The sequence below is a fragment of the Artemia franciscana genome, chromosome 9 (assembly GCF_032884065.1).
Source record: "Artemia franciscana chromosome 9, ASM3288406v1, whole genome shotgun sequence".
NCBI classification, from domain to species: Eukaryota; Metazoa; Arthropoda; class Branchiopoda; order Anostraca; family Artemiidae; genus Artemia; species Artemia franciscana.
Window position 1 is genome coordinate 33678252 of NC_088871.1, and position 18106 is coordinate 33696357.

The following is an 18106-nucleotide window of genomic DNA, read 5'->3' on the forward strand; positions in this document are numbered from 1 at the left end:
AATCAACTGAAATGCACTGAAAGATTACTGTGTAGTAGGACAACGTGATTGATCTCTGCTTGATAATACGAGATCAGGAGTTCGAACAAATCTGCAGGGCCCTGAGCCTGATTCCGGTGATGAGATTATACAGAAGCGTCTCCATTACAGTCCAAACAAGAAGGAAAATAGTAAGTACTAAAAGGGGGGGGATTCCGATATTAGCTGCAGCAACCAGTTGCAAGGCAAGAAATGAAATCTGATTTCGGTGACGGGATTATGCAAAAGCGCTACCATAGTAATCTACACGAAGAAAAGAGAAGGATGCCACTGTGGAATCTATCTCTGCTTTGTAATACAGGACCTCGAGTTCGATCTTAACTGCAGCCACCCGCCGAAAGGTCTGGAACTGGATTCGAGTGATGAAATTATGTAGAAGCGTGTCTAAAATAATTCAAAGACGAAGAAGGAAAAGCACTGAATTGGGAACTATAGTTTGATATCAGCTGCAGCAGCCCGTCACATAGGTCAGAATTTGATTCCGACGATGGGATTATCGAAAGCATCTCCACAATAATCCAAATAAGAACCACTAAATAAGTAACGTTCGTATATTAGTTTCAGCATGAACATTTTATTTTTGCATTTTAATATTCCCTAAGTACATTTTTCTTCTGTTTTCCATGCAACAATTCATTCTTTGCTACCACCAGTATTAATAGCTCTTAAATTCATCAAAAAACGTTAAAACCGCCACAAATCAGAGTAGGTATCTCATCTAATTTGTTAACTAGGGCAAAGATAATCACCGATCTCAACATTTCAAAGAGCAAAACTCCGAGGAAAAGGGTAAGAATTGTTTCCATACCATAACGATAAAGAAACAAAGAAAAGTAGAAAATGTTTATGTGGGAGTCCTATATCCCTGGGCGTCTTGGCTAATTTCCAATAGTAGTTTGATTTTTATAATACTTTACTTTAAACATGTGATTTTATTGAATAACTACTTTTTTTTCTTTAATTATTTGGAAATTATTTATTCATCTAGACTGGCTCGTTCGCGCTACGTATGTGATGATTATGGTGAAACTTAGTTAAGAGGTGTTCAATAGCCAGTTTATATAGCCATGGCAAAGGGTCTCTAACGCAACTAAATTGGCTAGCCCTAACTTGAGCAAGATTGTCAAAAGAGTTGATTATTTTTTCAAGATAAACAAAAATCAAGCAAAGAAAACCAAGCCTAACTTACTTTATCGAGTTTATCAACAGAGGAACAAACTGTCCTAAACTTATCCACCGGGACTCCACAGACGTCGAATATCCCATCTAGTATAAGTCTGTGATTGATTTTAATTGTGAAATCTGGCAATCCTAATGCCTTGAGAATACTGGCAATAATAGCAACGCATTCTGAATCAGCTATCATCGTATCATATTTGCCAGCTATATCAAAATCCTACAAGATAAAAAGAAATGTCAATCTGAAACCCAGAGGAGTTAAATATTAGGCAGCGCAAATTGAATACGCAGAGAATTTAGAAGCGGCACATCCACAAAACTGAAATTGTTTAAATTTAATTATTTTCTCAACCAAATCCACTTAAGTCAATGTTATCCTATTATTGTGAACAACATACAGCTCTTATTTTCAACATCAAAAATAGATACATTAATTGTTAATATTCTTGTACACGTATTTATAAGTTTTTTTTAATAAGTATAATATTAAGTGCAACCGCGCTTTTGATGACAATATTGAAGATGTGCTGAGACTATAAAGCACGAAGCAAAGGGATCTATGCTTCGGATATCTGGATATAATGTACTGTTTCATTCATTGTAACTCAGTGTCATCCAGATTTGATGCATGCATAAAGTCTAACATTGAATTTTTGACACACTGAGGGATCTTGATAGTAAAGATAGCTCACTAAAGACTGAATATAATAATTGTACTTTAAACATTCACAATTTAAATTTTGTTGTCTATTTCTTCACACATTTTAGTTTTTGTACATGAATCCAAAAATGGTAAAAAAGAAAAGAAACAAGCAATCATTTTCGAGCTTTCAATGTTAATTGTCAATACAACAAAATCTGTCATAAAAAAAACAGGCATAGTTACTGAGGTGTTCAATTTTATGCTGCTAAATTTCTAAATACAAAGGAACATTCTGATTATAAATTTATCCCTTTTTTAAGATGAGACATGGCTGTTTAGAGATTGTATAGTGTTTTCTTCTGTTTTTTTTTTTGGCGTATTCCTTTGATTTTAAATGAGTAGTTATCATTTATATGTTTTTGTTTCGCTGCTGAACAGGGACATTTTAGGTCCCTAAATTGAGCAGCATATTGTTGATTGTAAGTACATATTTTAGTAGTTTTTTTGGATGAAATAAATGTATACCTACATACCTACCTACATACCTACCCTTTTAATCATAGAAACGTTTATTATATCTAATCAAGTAAAGTTCGTTCTTTAAAGTGGTTGCAAAACTACCCATAATCCAAGCAGTATTTTGTACTGCTTGTTACATACTACAATATTACAAGCATCAGTAGCAAGTTTCCCACTTTCACAAACAAAACCTTTTTTCAATGCAGTTTCTTTTGAAAAATTAGACTGATATATCTATTTAAGCCAAATTTAAAAAACTATATGTTATGAATCGATAATATTTAATTTATTATGCATGCTATATAAAATACCTTACAACAAAAATCTTGTACAAATTTCTTTGATACTAAAATCTAGCTCTACACAGAGGATTGTGCTAGAATGGCAGCCAAACCCCTATTATAAAACACCTTATTATAACAAAGATACTTTTCAAAAAGTTAAATTATAAAATGAAACAAGTCGAAAATAATAGTAAAAACGGTAGCCCATTGTTACAAATCAATATACACTTGTCTCTCTCTGCTTTAATTTAAATGAACAATTAGCGACATAAAACTATTTCCTAGTATTTAATATAAACCTTCTAGAACGTCTCATTATTAATAAAAAAATTAATTCATTTCTTTACTGTAAGACAAAACAGTTTTGTCACGTGTGTGACGAAACAGAAAATAAAAGAACTATTGTCTATTGGTTCAAAAAGATTTAAAAAAAATTACTTTCTAGTTTGTGTCTTGTGAAATAACTCAATATCAGTAAAAAAAAAAAAATCAAAATTTCCGTTTTTTGATTAAAAATTAAATCCGTTGTTAAAAATCTAAAATGATATTACTGCACTATTAATGTAATTTATTTAGTAACTATTATCTAATTTAACTGAGGAAAAATGTTTAATTTTAATAAAAAAAACAAGAGCTAAGAGCTCACATGGCACTTGTGACGAGGCAAGAAGAGCTAAGAGCCAAGAGCTCATATTATGTGAGCTCTAACAAAATTCTAAGAATCAATAGATTGATTTAAAAGGAAAATCAGAGGCTTAATGCCGGTCAGGATTTAAAATAAGAGCTCTGAGTCACGATGTCCTTCTAAATATCAAAATTCATTAAGATCCGATCACCCACTCGTAAGTTATAAATACATTATTTTTTTTCAAATTTTTTCTCTCCCTTTAGCCCCCCCCCCCAGATGGTCAAATCTAGGAAAACGACTTTATCAAGTCAATTTGTGCAGCTCCCTGACACGCCTACCAATTTTCATCGTCCTAGCACGTCCAGAAGCACCAAACTCGCCAAATCACTGAACCTCTCCCCCCGACTCCCCCAAAGAGAGAGAATCCTGTACGGTTACGTCAATCGCGTATCAAGGGCATTTGCTTATTCTATCCACCAAGCTTCATCCCGATTCCTTCACTCCAAGTGTTTTCCAAGATTTCCCCCTCCAACTCCCCCCAATGTCAAAAGATCTGGTCGGGATTTGAAAAAAGAGCTCTGAGACATGAATTCCTTCTAAATATCAAATTTCATTAAGATCCGATCACCTATTCGTAAGATAAAAATGCCTCAATTTTCACGTTTTCCAAGAATCCCGGTTTCCCCCTCCAACTCCCCCCCCCCCAATGTCACAGGATCTGATCAGAATTTAAAATTAGAGCTTTAAAGCACAAGATCCTTCTAAATATCAAATTTCATTAAGATCTGGTCACCCTTTCGTAAGTTACAAATACATCAATTTTCAAAATTACCCCCCCCCCCAACTCCACCAAAGAGAGCAGATCTGGTCCGGTTATGTCAGTCACGTATCTTAGACAGGTTTTTATTCTTCCCATCCAGTTTCATCCTGATCTCTCCGCTTTAAGTATTTTCTAAGATTTTCGGTCCCCCCCCCAATGACACTGGATCCGGTTGAGATTTAAAATAAGAGATCTGAGTTACGAGGTGTTTTCTAAATATGAAGTTTCATGAAGATCCTATCACTCCTTCGTAAGTTAAAAGTACGTTATTTTTTTCTAATTCTTCAGAATTACCCCCCCCCCCCAATAGAGCGGATCCGTTCCAATTATGTAAATCACGTATCTAAGACTTCTGCTTATTTTTCCCACCAAGTTTCATCCCGATCCCTCCAATCTAAGCGTTTTCCATCATTTTAGGTTTCCCCACGCCAAACTTCCCCCAATATCACCAGATCCGGTCAGGATATAAAATAAGAGCTTTGAGACACGATATCCTTCTAATATCAAATTTCATGGAGATCCAATCACCCGTTCGTAAGTTAAAAATACCTCATTTTTCTAATTTTTTAGAATTAACCCCCCCCCAACTACCACAAAGAGAGCGGATCCATTCCGGTAATGTCAATCATGTATCTAGGACTTGTGCTTATTTTTCCCACCAAGTTTCATCCCGATCCCTCCGCTTTAAGTGTTTTCCAAGATTTTAGGTTTCCCCCTCCCAACTCCCCCACAATGTCACCAGATGCGGTCGGGATTTAAAATAAGAGCTCTGAGACACGATATCCTTCTAAATATCAAATTTCATTGACATCCGATCACCCGTTCTTAAGTTAAAAATACCTCATTTTTTCTAATTTTTCCGAATTAACGGGCCCCCCACTCCTCCCCAGATGGTTAAATCGGGAAAACGACTATTTCTAATTTAATCTTGTCCGGTCCCTGATACGCCTGCCAAATTTCATCGTCCTAGCTTACCTGGAAGTGCGTAAAGTAGCAAAACCGGGACCGACAGACAGACCGACAGAATTTGCGATTGCTATATGTCACTTGGTTAATACCAAGTGCCATAAAAATTGAAATTAATTTTTAAATCCTAAATTTGGTGAAAATTATAACTTCCCATTAGATTAAGCGCATTTATCGTATAGGGAATTGTTGATTGCACTCCGGTTCTAGCAATAAATGTAAAAGAAGGCCAAAGATTAGCTTTAATACTGCTAAACAGCCAGTTACAATAGAAATAAAGCCATTATTCTTTCCATCAATAGTATTGGATTTAATAAAAAACTTGACAATATTCTCATTATGCTTCTTACTCCTCAGACTAGATATGTACAGTTTGATGATAGCCAAAACACATCAAAGAACTAAGTGCTTAAAACCTGTTTTATTATCAGAAAAGCAAGGCTAAGCAATTTCATGGCCCAAAAACAAGCCATATTTTTGAAAATACTATTCTTTGAGCACGATGATATATTTTCTCTTAGAAAACCATAGAAAAATTAATTTACATAATACTAGCCACTAGAACATAGTTTTGACTTTACATAGTCAGTTTGACAATCTACTAAAATTCATCAATGTCATTATACATCAATGACAATATACATCATTGTCAAAGTAAAAAACAAGGTATCCCGATTAATGACGCTTCTTGACTACTAAGGTCAGCCTTTCAGCCCTGTAGTGTGTTGCTACAGCCGCGCTCGACCTCTGGGTCTCGTATTATCAACCTAAGGTCAAACCCACTGCGCCACCACAGGACATACATCATTGTGAAATGCGCAGTTTACAACTCTTGGAAACTTTACAACCCCTCTATAAGCAGTGTTGCCATTTAATATGAAATGGCAAGCCACTGAGCATCCTATAGGTACCTTCAAAAACTTCTGCTAGCATTTCATTAAGAAAACCCTCGCAATCGAATGACAGAATGTACATGGCCTTTCCAATGACAAACCAGACTCTTTAAAAAATATCCAGTATTATCAGTGAAACAAGCCAATTTATAAGAACCGCTTTACCAACCTTGATTGTCAAATTGCAAACTGTCAAAAAAAGGAACTGATAAAACCACAAACTAAATTCTTTGATCCATCAAAGCCCGAACCCAAAATAATCTGGCTTTTTTAACAAGAGTGTTAATTCATAGCCCGAATTGTTGGTAAACAGCATTTATATGATCTAGATTGTGAGCGAAAAGCATATTTTACAATCAAGATTATGATTTAGAGTCTAGCTTATCAGCTGATAAGCCTAAGACAACAGATGCGGAAATATGGCATGCTGATAAAAGGTAGGTTATATCAATCTTTTTCTATATCTCTGAAATTCACAAACAACAACCTTGTATTATTAATGATAAGCATCCAAACAAAGGTGAAATATACTGATAAAACAACAATTAAATCGTTGATTAAACAGCCAGTAATCATGGTAATATACCAAACGAGAGTATGTTAAAATGCATCCCTAATTTATAATGTCTATAATTGTGCATATTTCACTTTTAATTTGGGTCTTATTGATTGTCTTTCTATGTATCAGCAACGTTTTAATCCCTTGTATTCACATTTTTCCCAACGAAACTAAAAATTTGAGAAATATCACGCAATGAATATTATTGCATCCTTTCTTTTCTTGCTCATAATTATTTGATTCGTAAACTCTAGATTTAATTGTTAGGTATCAATTAAAAGGAATAACAGCCTATTCTGAGGATCTTTGGAGTTGGACTTGCAATTCATGTTAGTCTATTTCTTTTTATCTCATTTCATTCACCTTTTTATTCTTTGCTTATTAACAAAAAAAAGTTGTACTTTGATAATTGAGCTAATTCAAAGAAAAGAAAAATGAAAACCAACTTACACACTGATAAAATTCTCTGAATCTACCTCTAGTCATAGCTGGATTATCTCTCCTATACACTTTGGAAATTTGGTACCTTTTGAAATTGGTTATTTTGTTCATAGCAAGGTATCTAGCAAAAGGTACAGTCAAATCATATCTCAAACTCAGCTTTTCACCTCCCTGATCTTCTAAGTCATATATCAGCTTTGACTCCTCACCATACTTTCCGGTCAGAATTTCCTGAAATAGAAAACAGAAAAAGTATACTTTCAAAAGTCTCCACTTCCATCAGAATCCTAGACTTATTGAATGACTGCCCACATGAGGTAAGATAAGCTGGAGATGAGAGCAAACATGCCATTAAGGCATTTAGACAGGAAACACTTACGATGGCTGGATGTTGTTCTTGGGATTAAGTTCGAGAGAAAAGTGGAGGCCGCCTATCTTGTCACCTTAACTCAGAAAATTCTAAGCTAGAAAACTTCCACAAAGCATAGGTGCACCAGCGAATGAAATTTTGTACATTTTTTACATCTTCATTAATATCCATCGGCCAAAACTTAATCAATCAAAGTTTACTAATTTTAAATTGTCGTTTTATAAATTTTAATCCTTGTTTTATTGTATACACGCCACTCCTTACTTACAGTTCGTTACCACGAACTGTTTGATCGGAGACTTCCACAGTCCTTGGCTTATACTCAGCTCGTCTCATGTAAATCTATTGAAACTTATTCACTTCTCTACTAAAGTCCCCGTCCTTTGAAGTTAGTTCATTACTTTTCCTTCACTTTCAAGGTGAGCACAAATTTTTAAGTAAGCACATACAACTAAAGAACTTTGCAGATGACCTTACCATTTGGGTAGTAGGGGAGAGTAACAAAGCAATAGCATATTGAAACTCTGCTTTCATATAATTAGAAACATTCTTCAAAGCAGAAGGAATGGATTTATCAGCCCAAAAACAAAAACAAGTGAGTTAAATCTTGAAGGAAAGAGACTTGAATTAGTTAAAGAATGGCTTCACAATTGATCAACAGTGGAATTTGAACCTAAAAAGTTGAGTTTACATTAAAAGAGGCCTGAAAACAATTGTAAAGGATATCTTCTTGATATTCTGAAAAGGAATAGCAAAAGAGGAGCTTCTACAAAATGGAAAAAGTCATCAACTATGTTCAACGTTTTCTATAAACAATGCATAAGGCCAAAAATTGAGCATGGAATAGTTACTTACGGCCATGCCAACAAGAAAAACTCTGTCTATAAACGAAAGAATATACATAGCTACTCTCAAATATGGTATCATGATTCAAGCTTATGGAGAGCAATACCCTATTTTTCACTCTCTGTTATGGTAGCACTGGGCAGCAGAGTCAAATCACGGATTGCATCATGTTAAATATTTTCAATACTTTGTACAAACTGGTCAAGGGATTAAATATAGATCGATTCTTCTCAGCTTCCCCCTCCAAGGAAGTTTTGGCAGCCAAACGTCAGAATATAGACGTACAGGACAAAAAAAGAGCATCCCATATGAACTAATCAGAAAAAAAGCCAGCTGTAGCTAGTTGCTACAGCCAGCTTTAGCAACCCATTAATAAACCCATCTTTCTCTCTCTCTCTCAAGCTTTAGCGGGTAGCTGGTTGTCAAAAGAAAAAAAACACATATTTTAGAAATCATTTACTTGTTTACACTGACAATTAGTAGGTAACAAATTCACTGCAGCAGGGTTAATTCAAACTACCTCTTTGACCATTCAAAAACCACTTTCTCTGCACTATTCAGTTTTGGCAGCTGAACTGGCAGCAACAGTTGAATCACTGAAGGCTGTCAATAATATACCTTCCAATCAATATAGCAATCCAAGTTGTAGAGTCTACAAACTGATTTGAGAAACTTTACAAGACCTCCTCTTCATACACGCAGTAAGCACACCTGATTGTAAATGCACCTTTACCAATGTCTACTGAAAGTGTTTCACGGACAGGCAATTGATATTTTGAAAATTTAGATATGCTTTGAGGTTGAGAAGCTGTTCTGTATGCGTTGATTAAGATTTATGTAATTATATTATGACTTTCTCATTGTTTTTTTTTTTTTTTGCAGTTTTATTTTTTGTTTATTGTTACAAGAAGAAGACTTCTTTCAAGCATTATGAAGAGATAAGATGAGTTCAAACAAAGGTAAGCACAATGAAGTTCTAGCACATACAGTTAATACATTTTTTTTTAGACAGAATCATTTCAAAGGCGAAAATGTTTTGTCTAGTTTACTCTAAAATAATTTTATTGGGTATATGATCTAATGTTTTCCCTTTCAGGTTATTTTCAGAAGTATCAAACGTTCAAATAACCGTAGTACATTTAATATAGTACAACTATATTATTAACTGGTAATACTATATATTAACTGGTAATATATTACCAGTAGTACATTTAACACAATAACGTCGTATTGTGTATGACATCATGTGAACATCATCTTAGTTACTCAAGTTAATTCTACCAAAAACCATCTAATATCCTTTGAAAGCATAGGGAGCTTTCACAGGATCTTTGTTGGTTATTACAGCAGCATAAAGATGTAAAAATATATAAATGGAAATTAGTAACAGCAGTGTCTTTAAAAAACTGCAGAGGATAAGTTTTCAAGCCAGTATAATGTAAAATAATTTTAAAATATTTTTGTTTCTTACCAAGAAACCTATTTAAGGTTCTCTGCTAAGCAAAACCACAGTTCCTATTCTTTTCCGAACTTGTTCAAACCGATAGATGTTTGGTAAAAGATACTTATGTTTCATACATATATATTAGATTCTTTTTAAAGCCACGAAAATAAGGAATGCATTCAATCTAAAGTCAGTATTTTTTAAGCTATTTAAGAACAATTTTGGTTAGAATGCTTACATATTTTATATGCTTGTAATAGACTTTACACACTTACACGCTTACATTAGAACATTTTTTTTTATCATGAGACTTATCATTATTTAAATCTATGATAAAATTTTGTCTGAAATGCAAATAGGAAACCAAAATCATAATTCTTGAGCAGAATAACTGAAGAAGCTTTACTTATATTGCTTTTATTGACAAATAAAAATTATGTAAATGAAAAACAAACAGATTTTATAATTTTTTAAAAAAAGAAAGGACAATAACCCTTTTTACTAGCTATAAGGATAATAAAAGCTCAATTAATCATCATTTACCACATTAGTAATAATGGTGTTAAAAAAATAGTTATCAACAACCATTGATAACAACTGTCTTTTGGAATGCACCCCATGTTTATTGAGCAACAATGATGTTATCTTGTAGTTGCCAATAAATCAAAAAAAGAATATTTTTTTGTACTTGATGGTCCTTGTATAGCATGCAATATGCATTGTATTCAAACTTGTGTTTTAAGAAGTAACAAATTCAAAGCATATCTGCAACTAAAGTTAAGAATAAAATTTGCCTTCTTCCATTTGTTTTATGCAGCATGTAATTTCACCTCACATAGCTCACATGGCCCTAAGCAAACATCATGTTTGGTGCATCAATGCATGCAGCACTTGGTTTAAAAAATCAGGTTTAGCACGTCCCCTATACTTCTGAATACTAGATTACAAGCCTATTGACAAATTTGACCCTGAGTGCAATTCCTTGGTATCTTAATTTGCTTCAATACCTAACTTTTCTTGTTTAAAACTCGATTTCAATACATTGAATGCATGTTGATTCCTCATTAGGGGATAAAATAATGTATTCTTTCCTGTGTTGCCTCTAATATTTATTCTTTTTGTTTAGAACCTGATTTACCAAAAAAAAAATAACATTTAGTTTTGTCCCTGTTTACCAAATGCTTACTGAGTGTATTAGTACTCCTAATTGTCCCTATTTTATATTTTCCTAAAAAAAAAAATTCAAATCATAACATACTTTCAACTCAAAAACTGGGGTGTCTATGCAAGGAGCACCAAATCGTTTGAAAATTGCCTTAATTTTTTCAAATACAGGATCTCTGAGACTCATTTGATGGGGATTGTGATCACGGGTTCCTTTTGGTGTTTTCACAACCAGTTTTGCCGATTGAGCAATTTTGGCATCTCCATTGGCATGTGTCATAGTGGCAGCATCTACTGAAGTCATCTGAAATAAAAATATTTCAACATAGTTGTAGCAATAACCAAATGCGTAATCATTTTTGTTACATTTTAAAGTCATCACTTTTAAACAGGTAAGGAATTCATTCTAACCAACAAAAATATATCAATTAAAGAGTTGTATCCAAAAAACTTGCAAAGGCCCAGAAAAAGCATATTATCAATGATATTGATGTGAGTTTGTCAAACGTGAAAACTGATATTTTGCATGCTGAAAAGTGTTACACCAGAATTTATTGGGCAAAACAAGCCAAAATATTACCTTTTTAACTATTGAAAATAAGTAGGCTAATTAATAAAAAACATTGAGGTTGGAATCACTACAGAAAAAGAGAAAACTTCAGAAAATTATCAAGTCTTCAAAACTTTTCATTGCTAGGCAACTAACCAAATCAAGGCGTTGAACAGAAAGTTTGTGGAGAAATTGGCAGAGGATGTTAGGACTAACCCTAAATCTTTCTGGTATTATGCGTCTAAAAAATGTCACAGCAGACAAACAGTCCCTGATATTGTGCATGATAGTCAGCCTGTTGGTGATCCTGAGCTGAAAGTTGAAATTTTCAACCAACAAATCTCATGTTTTTCCCCTGATTCCAGGACTGTTTTTCCTCTTCCTGTTATGTAGGATTTATCAATTGAGATAGAACCAATTTTGGTTACTCATACAATATTTTTCAAGGAACTTATGTCCATTAAAATGAATAAATCTGCTGGTCCCGATTGCATTCATCCTTTTATCCTTCATGAATGTCAAGCAGTCTTATGTCAACTATTTCCTTGCTATTCAATTTATTATTGGATCTTTCCAGACTACCTCTGGATTGCGAAACTGTCCGTATGATTCCAACATTTAACAAAAGTATAAAGGACCTTGCTGAAAATAATTATCCTAGCAGCATGACACCAGCAGTTGTTAAGGTCCTTGAAAGAATAGTCAATTCTGCAGTTATTAGACATCTTGAAACAAATAATCTCCTGCACAGTTCACAACATGATTTTCATTTTGGAAGATCTGTTGATACCGATCTCCTTGAATCATTTAACTAAACCACTGAGTTACTTGATACTTGAGTGCCTGTTGACATGATTATGCTTGACTTTTCCAAAGATTTTGACAAAGCTTGTCACAAACGGCTTGCAATCAGACTTGTAACATCAAAGTTGAAGAAATACCCTTGCTTTTCTTCACATGCAGTCTCAATATGTTCAGCTATTTGATGTCTTTGGTAACTATTTTTTTTTCTGCAAGTTTTGAGTGGAGTTCCTCAGGGAGGTGGCGATAGGAGAACGCAGTACAGATCTGTAGGGTACTTCCATAGGAGCTACGACCAAGGGGGGACCTTGTCCCTGGAGGTCCATAATAGAAACTGGAGGACAACTGCCTGGGGCCATAAATATAGATTGAGGAGGAATAAGGCCCCTCAAATGCACACTCAATAGGGCCCACCAGCATGTCCACATGTTCTATGAGTAACAAGCCTTCTCCCAGTAATGGGTTAAATTGCAAGGTGACACAGAACACCATTGTGGGAGGATCCTCTATAGGAGGACAACTGCAGCAGGATATAAGATCCAGATTAATGAACAACGGCCTCTGCAAAGGGCTACCTCAACCCTTTCAGAGTATCTGGAAGATTGGGGACCTTGTGATCAGCTCTATTCCCACTTGAGGAGTGGTGCTCCTCAAGGAAATTACAGCCAAGTAAATGACACAGCATTTGCATGGGATTCTGATCAATGGATAATTCTTCTGGGCTTCGTCTGTTTTTACAGGCGTTTTTGGGCTGACAATCCTCTTCCTAGTTAATTTATCTACTATGGGTCGCCTCCCTGTAGTAGCATAATATTTGTAGGCATGAATATATAATCAGTCAGAGGTAATAGGTATGGGACTGTCTGTGCAGGTTTTTTACTCTTGTTTATAGAAGAGCATCACAATGTGCTGAAAACCATGTTGGGACCAAATTGGGCCCAGGATTGCACAAAGCCTCCATTCATACTGGAGGTTCCAGGGACTTCTTGCTGTCCAGTTTTGAGCCAGCTTATGTGTTTTGGAGCAGACTTGAGAAGATATGGTGATTCCTAGCCTGCACTGGTATCAAGGATCATTGCTTTTCTTGAAGCCAAAACAATTTCAATGATTTAAAGAGCATGAAAATTGGAACTTGGAATGTTAATTTGTTAAAAAAATGACTATTGTATCAATATTTTGACAGGCAAATTCAGACAATTTGAACCGGACTTGTTAGAAGTTTCAGAAATTCATATCCCAGGGGTAGGAAGCATAAAATTAGGTGATATAGAATCTGTTTACTCAGGTAGGAAGGACAGGTATATACACAGAGAGTAGGGCTCAAGATGAATAAAGAAGCTCTTAAGTCTTTTTTAGGCTGGGAAGGCTTTAGTAATAGAATATTAATTGCTCATGTTATGACTAAAGTTCAGGGTATCAGTTATAGCAGTGCCCCTGTTGAACTGACTGACAGAGATTCTGGAGACTCAGATGAATTTTACTTACAGTTACAGGAGCAAATAGGCAGGGTCCCATTTACAAATAGGGTGTTTTTACTAGGAAATTTTAAAGCCCAAGTTGGTAGAAATAGGGATAGATGGTATTATAGCCTAAGTAAGTTTGGTGTAGGAAAATAAAACAGTAATGGCTACAAACTTTTGCAACTTTGTAGGTATAACAATCTAATTATAACCAATACAGTGTTTCGTCATAAAATGGCCCATAAGTTGACATGGTATTCACACGATGGTAAGACAGCAAACCTTATTGATTATGTTATAGTAAACTGAAGACTGGCAGGATCAATACAAGATACTAGGGTATATAGGAGTACTGTTATTGATATTAAAAGTAAAGATCATCATCTAGTAGTGTCTAGGGGTTAATCTAAAACTAAAATTTTTGTAACTACCTCCCAGGAAGTTACAATGTTGGTAACTTCCAAAACAGGACCTTTCAGATTTTGTTAAAGCTGGACAAAGTACAGAACTGCCATGGGTAAAATATGCATGGAAAACCTGATTATCATCCTGAAAAATATATTCTCCAAAAAAAAAAATAATCCAGCAAAAGTCCTTGAAGATGTTTTAGCACATAAAGGACAGAATGGAAAGAAGGAAAAAGATCCAGTGGACAGATATTTAAAATTTGATACATACTTTTTATTGATACCACAGTAAGAATATAAGCTAGGCAGGCATTTTTTCAATATAGACAGAGCTTTGTTTTGTTGCCTCTGAAGGAGAAGGTTATAAGTCTTAAAATATCCAAAAAATAGTAGGACAATAATTTATATATGAAAGTACTAGAATATGATAGAGATTTCAGGGCTAAAAACACCAGAATAAATTTCAAATGGTTCATCATTCCGATATTTCTTGACAGTTTGATTTGAAGATAAATTACACAGCCTATAAAGGATAAATTTAAACCAATTATTATTCCAAGATGTTTAATGTTATCAACTCTTTCAATTTCTTTCAAACAATAATTGTCATAATTTCTGGTGCTGTTTACCCAGTACGAGAAAAGATGATGAATTTGGTCTTAGCACAATTAATAGACAATTCATTGCTTGTAAACCATAAGATACATTTTTCTCTTATTTTTTCTGCAGAGATGGGATAAAAACAACAATTCTTCCCTCAAAATATGCAGAATAACTGTAGTTAACACATTCTAATTGCAGATCTATTATACTTTGCCTCCAACCCCCTCACCCTTATATGCAAATACACAGTCCAAATTATATATTTCTAATGTGTTTTCTGGCTTTTGATCACGTCATAGATAATTAAATTTATAGGTACATGGGTTTAAAGTGAAGATACACTTATTGCTTAATATAAACATTGCAACTCTTAAAAGATCTATAAACTATTTTTTTTTTTCCATTTGATCACAATGAATCAATGCTTGTGGATTATATAACTTTAAAAAATAGGATAATAATCAATTAAAGTTTTTAACAAATATTTTATTATTTTCTATCGCCAAAATAAAGGGGAAAAGCTATCATCTATAAGGCTCCATAAAGGACTTCAAATTAAATTTTTGAATAAAAAAATTATTACAACCACATATATGTGGCAAGTGGTAATTTCACCTAATTCATAGGCTTGCTTAGTAATGGAAATATCTCTAAAATGATCATGTATCTTGAAAAGAAACACTCTAGGGTTATTTTTAGAAAACAACCTAAAACACTTCCCTTCCTCACTAAGGAAGTTAAGAAATCTAAGGAAGTTAATCTAGAGCTTGGAAATGGTATATGAAGAAGAGGAACCAAGAGACCCTGTCAATCTACAAGGCAGCACAGGATCATGTAACATTCTGTCAAAAAACTGAAATCTGCTTACAAGGAAAAATTAGCTTCTGACATCAAGTTAAACCCAAAATCTTTCTGGAAACATGTCTCTGCTAAAAACCCAAATCATCACTCTATTCCTTACCTTGTTGCCCAATATGTACTACACTCATCTCCAATAGATAAGGCTGACCTTCTGAATGCTCAATTTGCTTCTGCCTTTACCCAAAACTCTGGTACCTCCTCACCAGGTCCTCCATTATATGATGTGCTTTTTCCCATGCCTGATCTGTCAGTAAGTGAAGGAATGGTTTCAATAGCCTTGGAAAGCTTGACGTAAATAAGTCTAAGGGACCAGACAGTGTTCATCCACGTCTTCTTAAAGAGTGTCAAAAAGCTCTCAGTTGCTGAGAGCTTTTTGGAAGCATGCTTGGTGCATGCTGCTCCGGTTATCTCTTCAAAATGGGGAACTGCCACATGATTGGAAAACATCTTATATAGACCCAATCCATAAAAAGGGACAAAAAGACTCTGCAGAAAATTACTTTCCTATAAGCATCACTTCTGCAGTTGTTAAGGTGCTTGAGAGATTTGTTAACAAAGCTCTAATTGAACATCTTGAAGTTAATAACATTCTCTCCACATCACAACATGGATTCAGATCTGGTAGATCTGTTGACACTAACCTCATCCAAACATACGAATTAGTGACTACACTGCTTGATAAGGGTCTTCCTGTCAACATGATTCTTCTTGATCTGTCCAAAGCATTCAATAAGGTTTGTCATGAATTCCTCATGATCAAACTGAAGGCTGCAGGTGTCAATGAAGGTGTTGTACAGTGGATTATGGGCTTCCTCTCTGAAAGATCACAGAGTGTCAGAGTTTTTGATTCACGAGGAACTCCTCATTTCTCTTCTCCCACAGCTGTATTAAGTGGCATACCCCAGGGCACTATTCTTGGACCAACACTTTTGACTTCTATGTCAACAATCTACCCACCCTTCTTTCAAATCTTACTACCTTTAATGCTGATGACTCAAAACTACTTGGAAAAGTGGCAACTCCCTCTGACCAGCAATCAATTCAAACAGATCTTGACAGTCTAGGAAGATGGGCAAACAAGTGGCTCCTTACCTTTAATGTTGACAAATGCCATGTCATCCATTTTGGCAAACACAACAAGCATCATAAGTATTTCCTTCAAGACAAATTCCTTTCTGCTGTTTCTAATGAAAGAGATCTTGGGGTTATTGTTGATCACCAATTAAAGTTTAGCAGCCATGCTAAATCTGTTTCATCTTCTGCACATAAATCCCTTGGTATCATAAAAAGAACCATCTCTAGCCAACACCCGAGAGTTTTTATGAAGTTATATAAGGCGCTTGTACAACCACGTCTGAAGGTTGGAATGTCATTGGGAGCTCCTTTTTTCAAAAAAGATAAGAAGTTGCTTGAGGATGTCCAGCATCATGCCACTAAGATGGTTAGCAGCATGAATAAATTTCAATATGAAGAAAGACTACATTGTTTGAAGCTGCCAACACATGACATACCAAAGGAAAAGGGGTGATATGATTTTAACCAAGAAAATCCTTTGTAAAAATACCCTTCCCAGTCTTTTTGCACATCCCTTGCATTTCTGGTACTAGAAGACATTCCATGAAGCTCCCCATGCAGCATTCCACGAGTAGACATAGAAGTTATTTCTTCAGCCAAAGAATCATCAATCTGTGGAATTAACTGTCTGAGGAAACAGTTTCTACAACTTCAACCAACACACCAAAGTCCCACCTTGATAAGGAATGGCTCTGCCAGGAGTTCCTTTACAATTGGGAAGCTGCAGAGCCCTCCACAAGAGTCTAGATCAAACAGCCACAATCTACACCAAACGAGTTTTTTTCATCACTGGAGCATCACAAGGATAAAAAATCCTTATATCACTCCAAGCTGCAATTTAAGGTAATTCAAGGTAATTATCTCTAAATTGATAGTATTCTTTGTTAAATTAGAACAAACTATGACAAAAAGTAATTTAAAGGGGGACAAAGAAATTTCAGGAGAATTTATAATGAACTTAGATGGATTTACTGTCATGTCTAAGGCATCATTTGCAATGTCTTTAAGGATGCTGAGATAGCTGTCCAATTACCAGGTAGCTTACCCTACTCAGAGGATGGTGATTTGGTTAAGGTAGACAAATTTTCTGGGACATGAGTTGGTAAAATTCTAGTTTAGCTACTTTTCACTATCCTGGAAATGGGTTAGGTTAAGAAAAAAGAAACTTTCAGGGGTGGATCAATCAACTAAAGTGTGCCTGGGAGGAGAGAGGGGGATTCCCTAACTCCCCTCCACTCTTATATAACACAGATTATTACACATTACTGCTTATTTTTTGCTCATATTTCATCCAATATTGCTGTTATAAGCATAAGCCTGTGCTTACCTTAAGAAATTTCAGCTTTTAACCTTGTTTATAGCACACTTAAACTCAATAACTGTCCTGTAATAATACAAGTATCTTCACTACTCTGCAATGTACAGTCAGGTATACTAAAACCCACCTGTCTAGTCAGACATAGCTTTCAAAAATCTTAATTGCTTAAGGGTACTTAGTACTGCATTGCAATATGGACCCTTTTTCTGTGGATAATTGAATTAAACAATATCATCT

General features: G+C 34.9%; 1 protein-coding gene across 1 annotated transcript in view; it reads right to left on the minus strand.

The window, feature by feature from the left end:
• LOC136031306 (histidine--tRNA ligase-like) overlaps positions 1 to 18106 on the minus strand; it is a 34635-nt gene that overhangs the window by 12590 nt on the left and 3939 nt on the right. The window contains exons 2-4 of the mRNA XM_065710762.1: positions 10890 to 11099; positions 6981 to 7202; positions 1229 to 1435 (exon numbers count right to left, since the gene is read on the minus strand). Coding sequence (XP_065566834.1) covers positions 1229 to 1435; positions 6981 to 7202; positions 10890 to 11099 — 639 coding nt within the window. The remainder of the gene's footprint in view (positions 1 to 1228; positions 1436 to 6980; positions 7203 to 10889; positions 11100 to 18106) is intronic.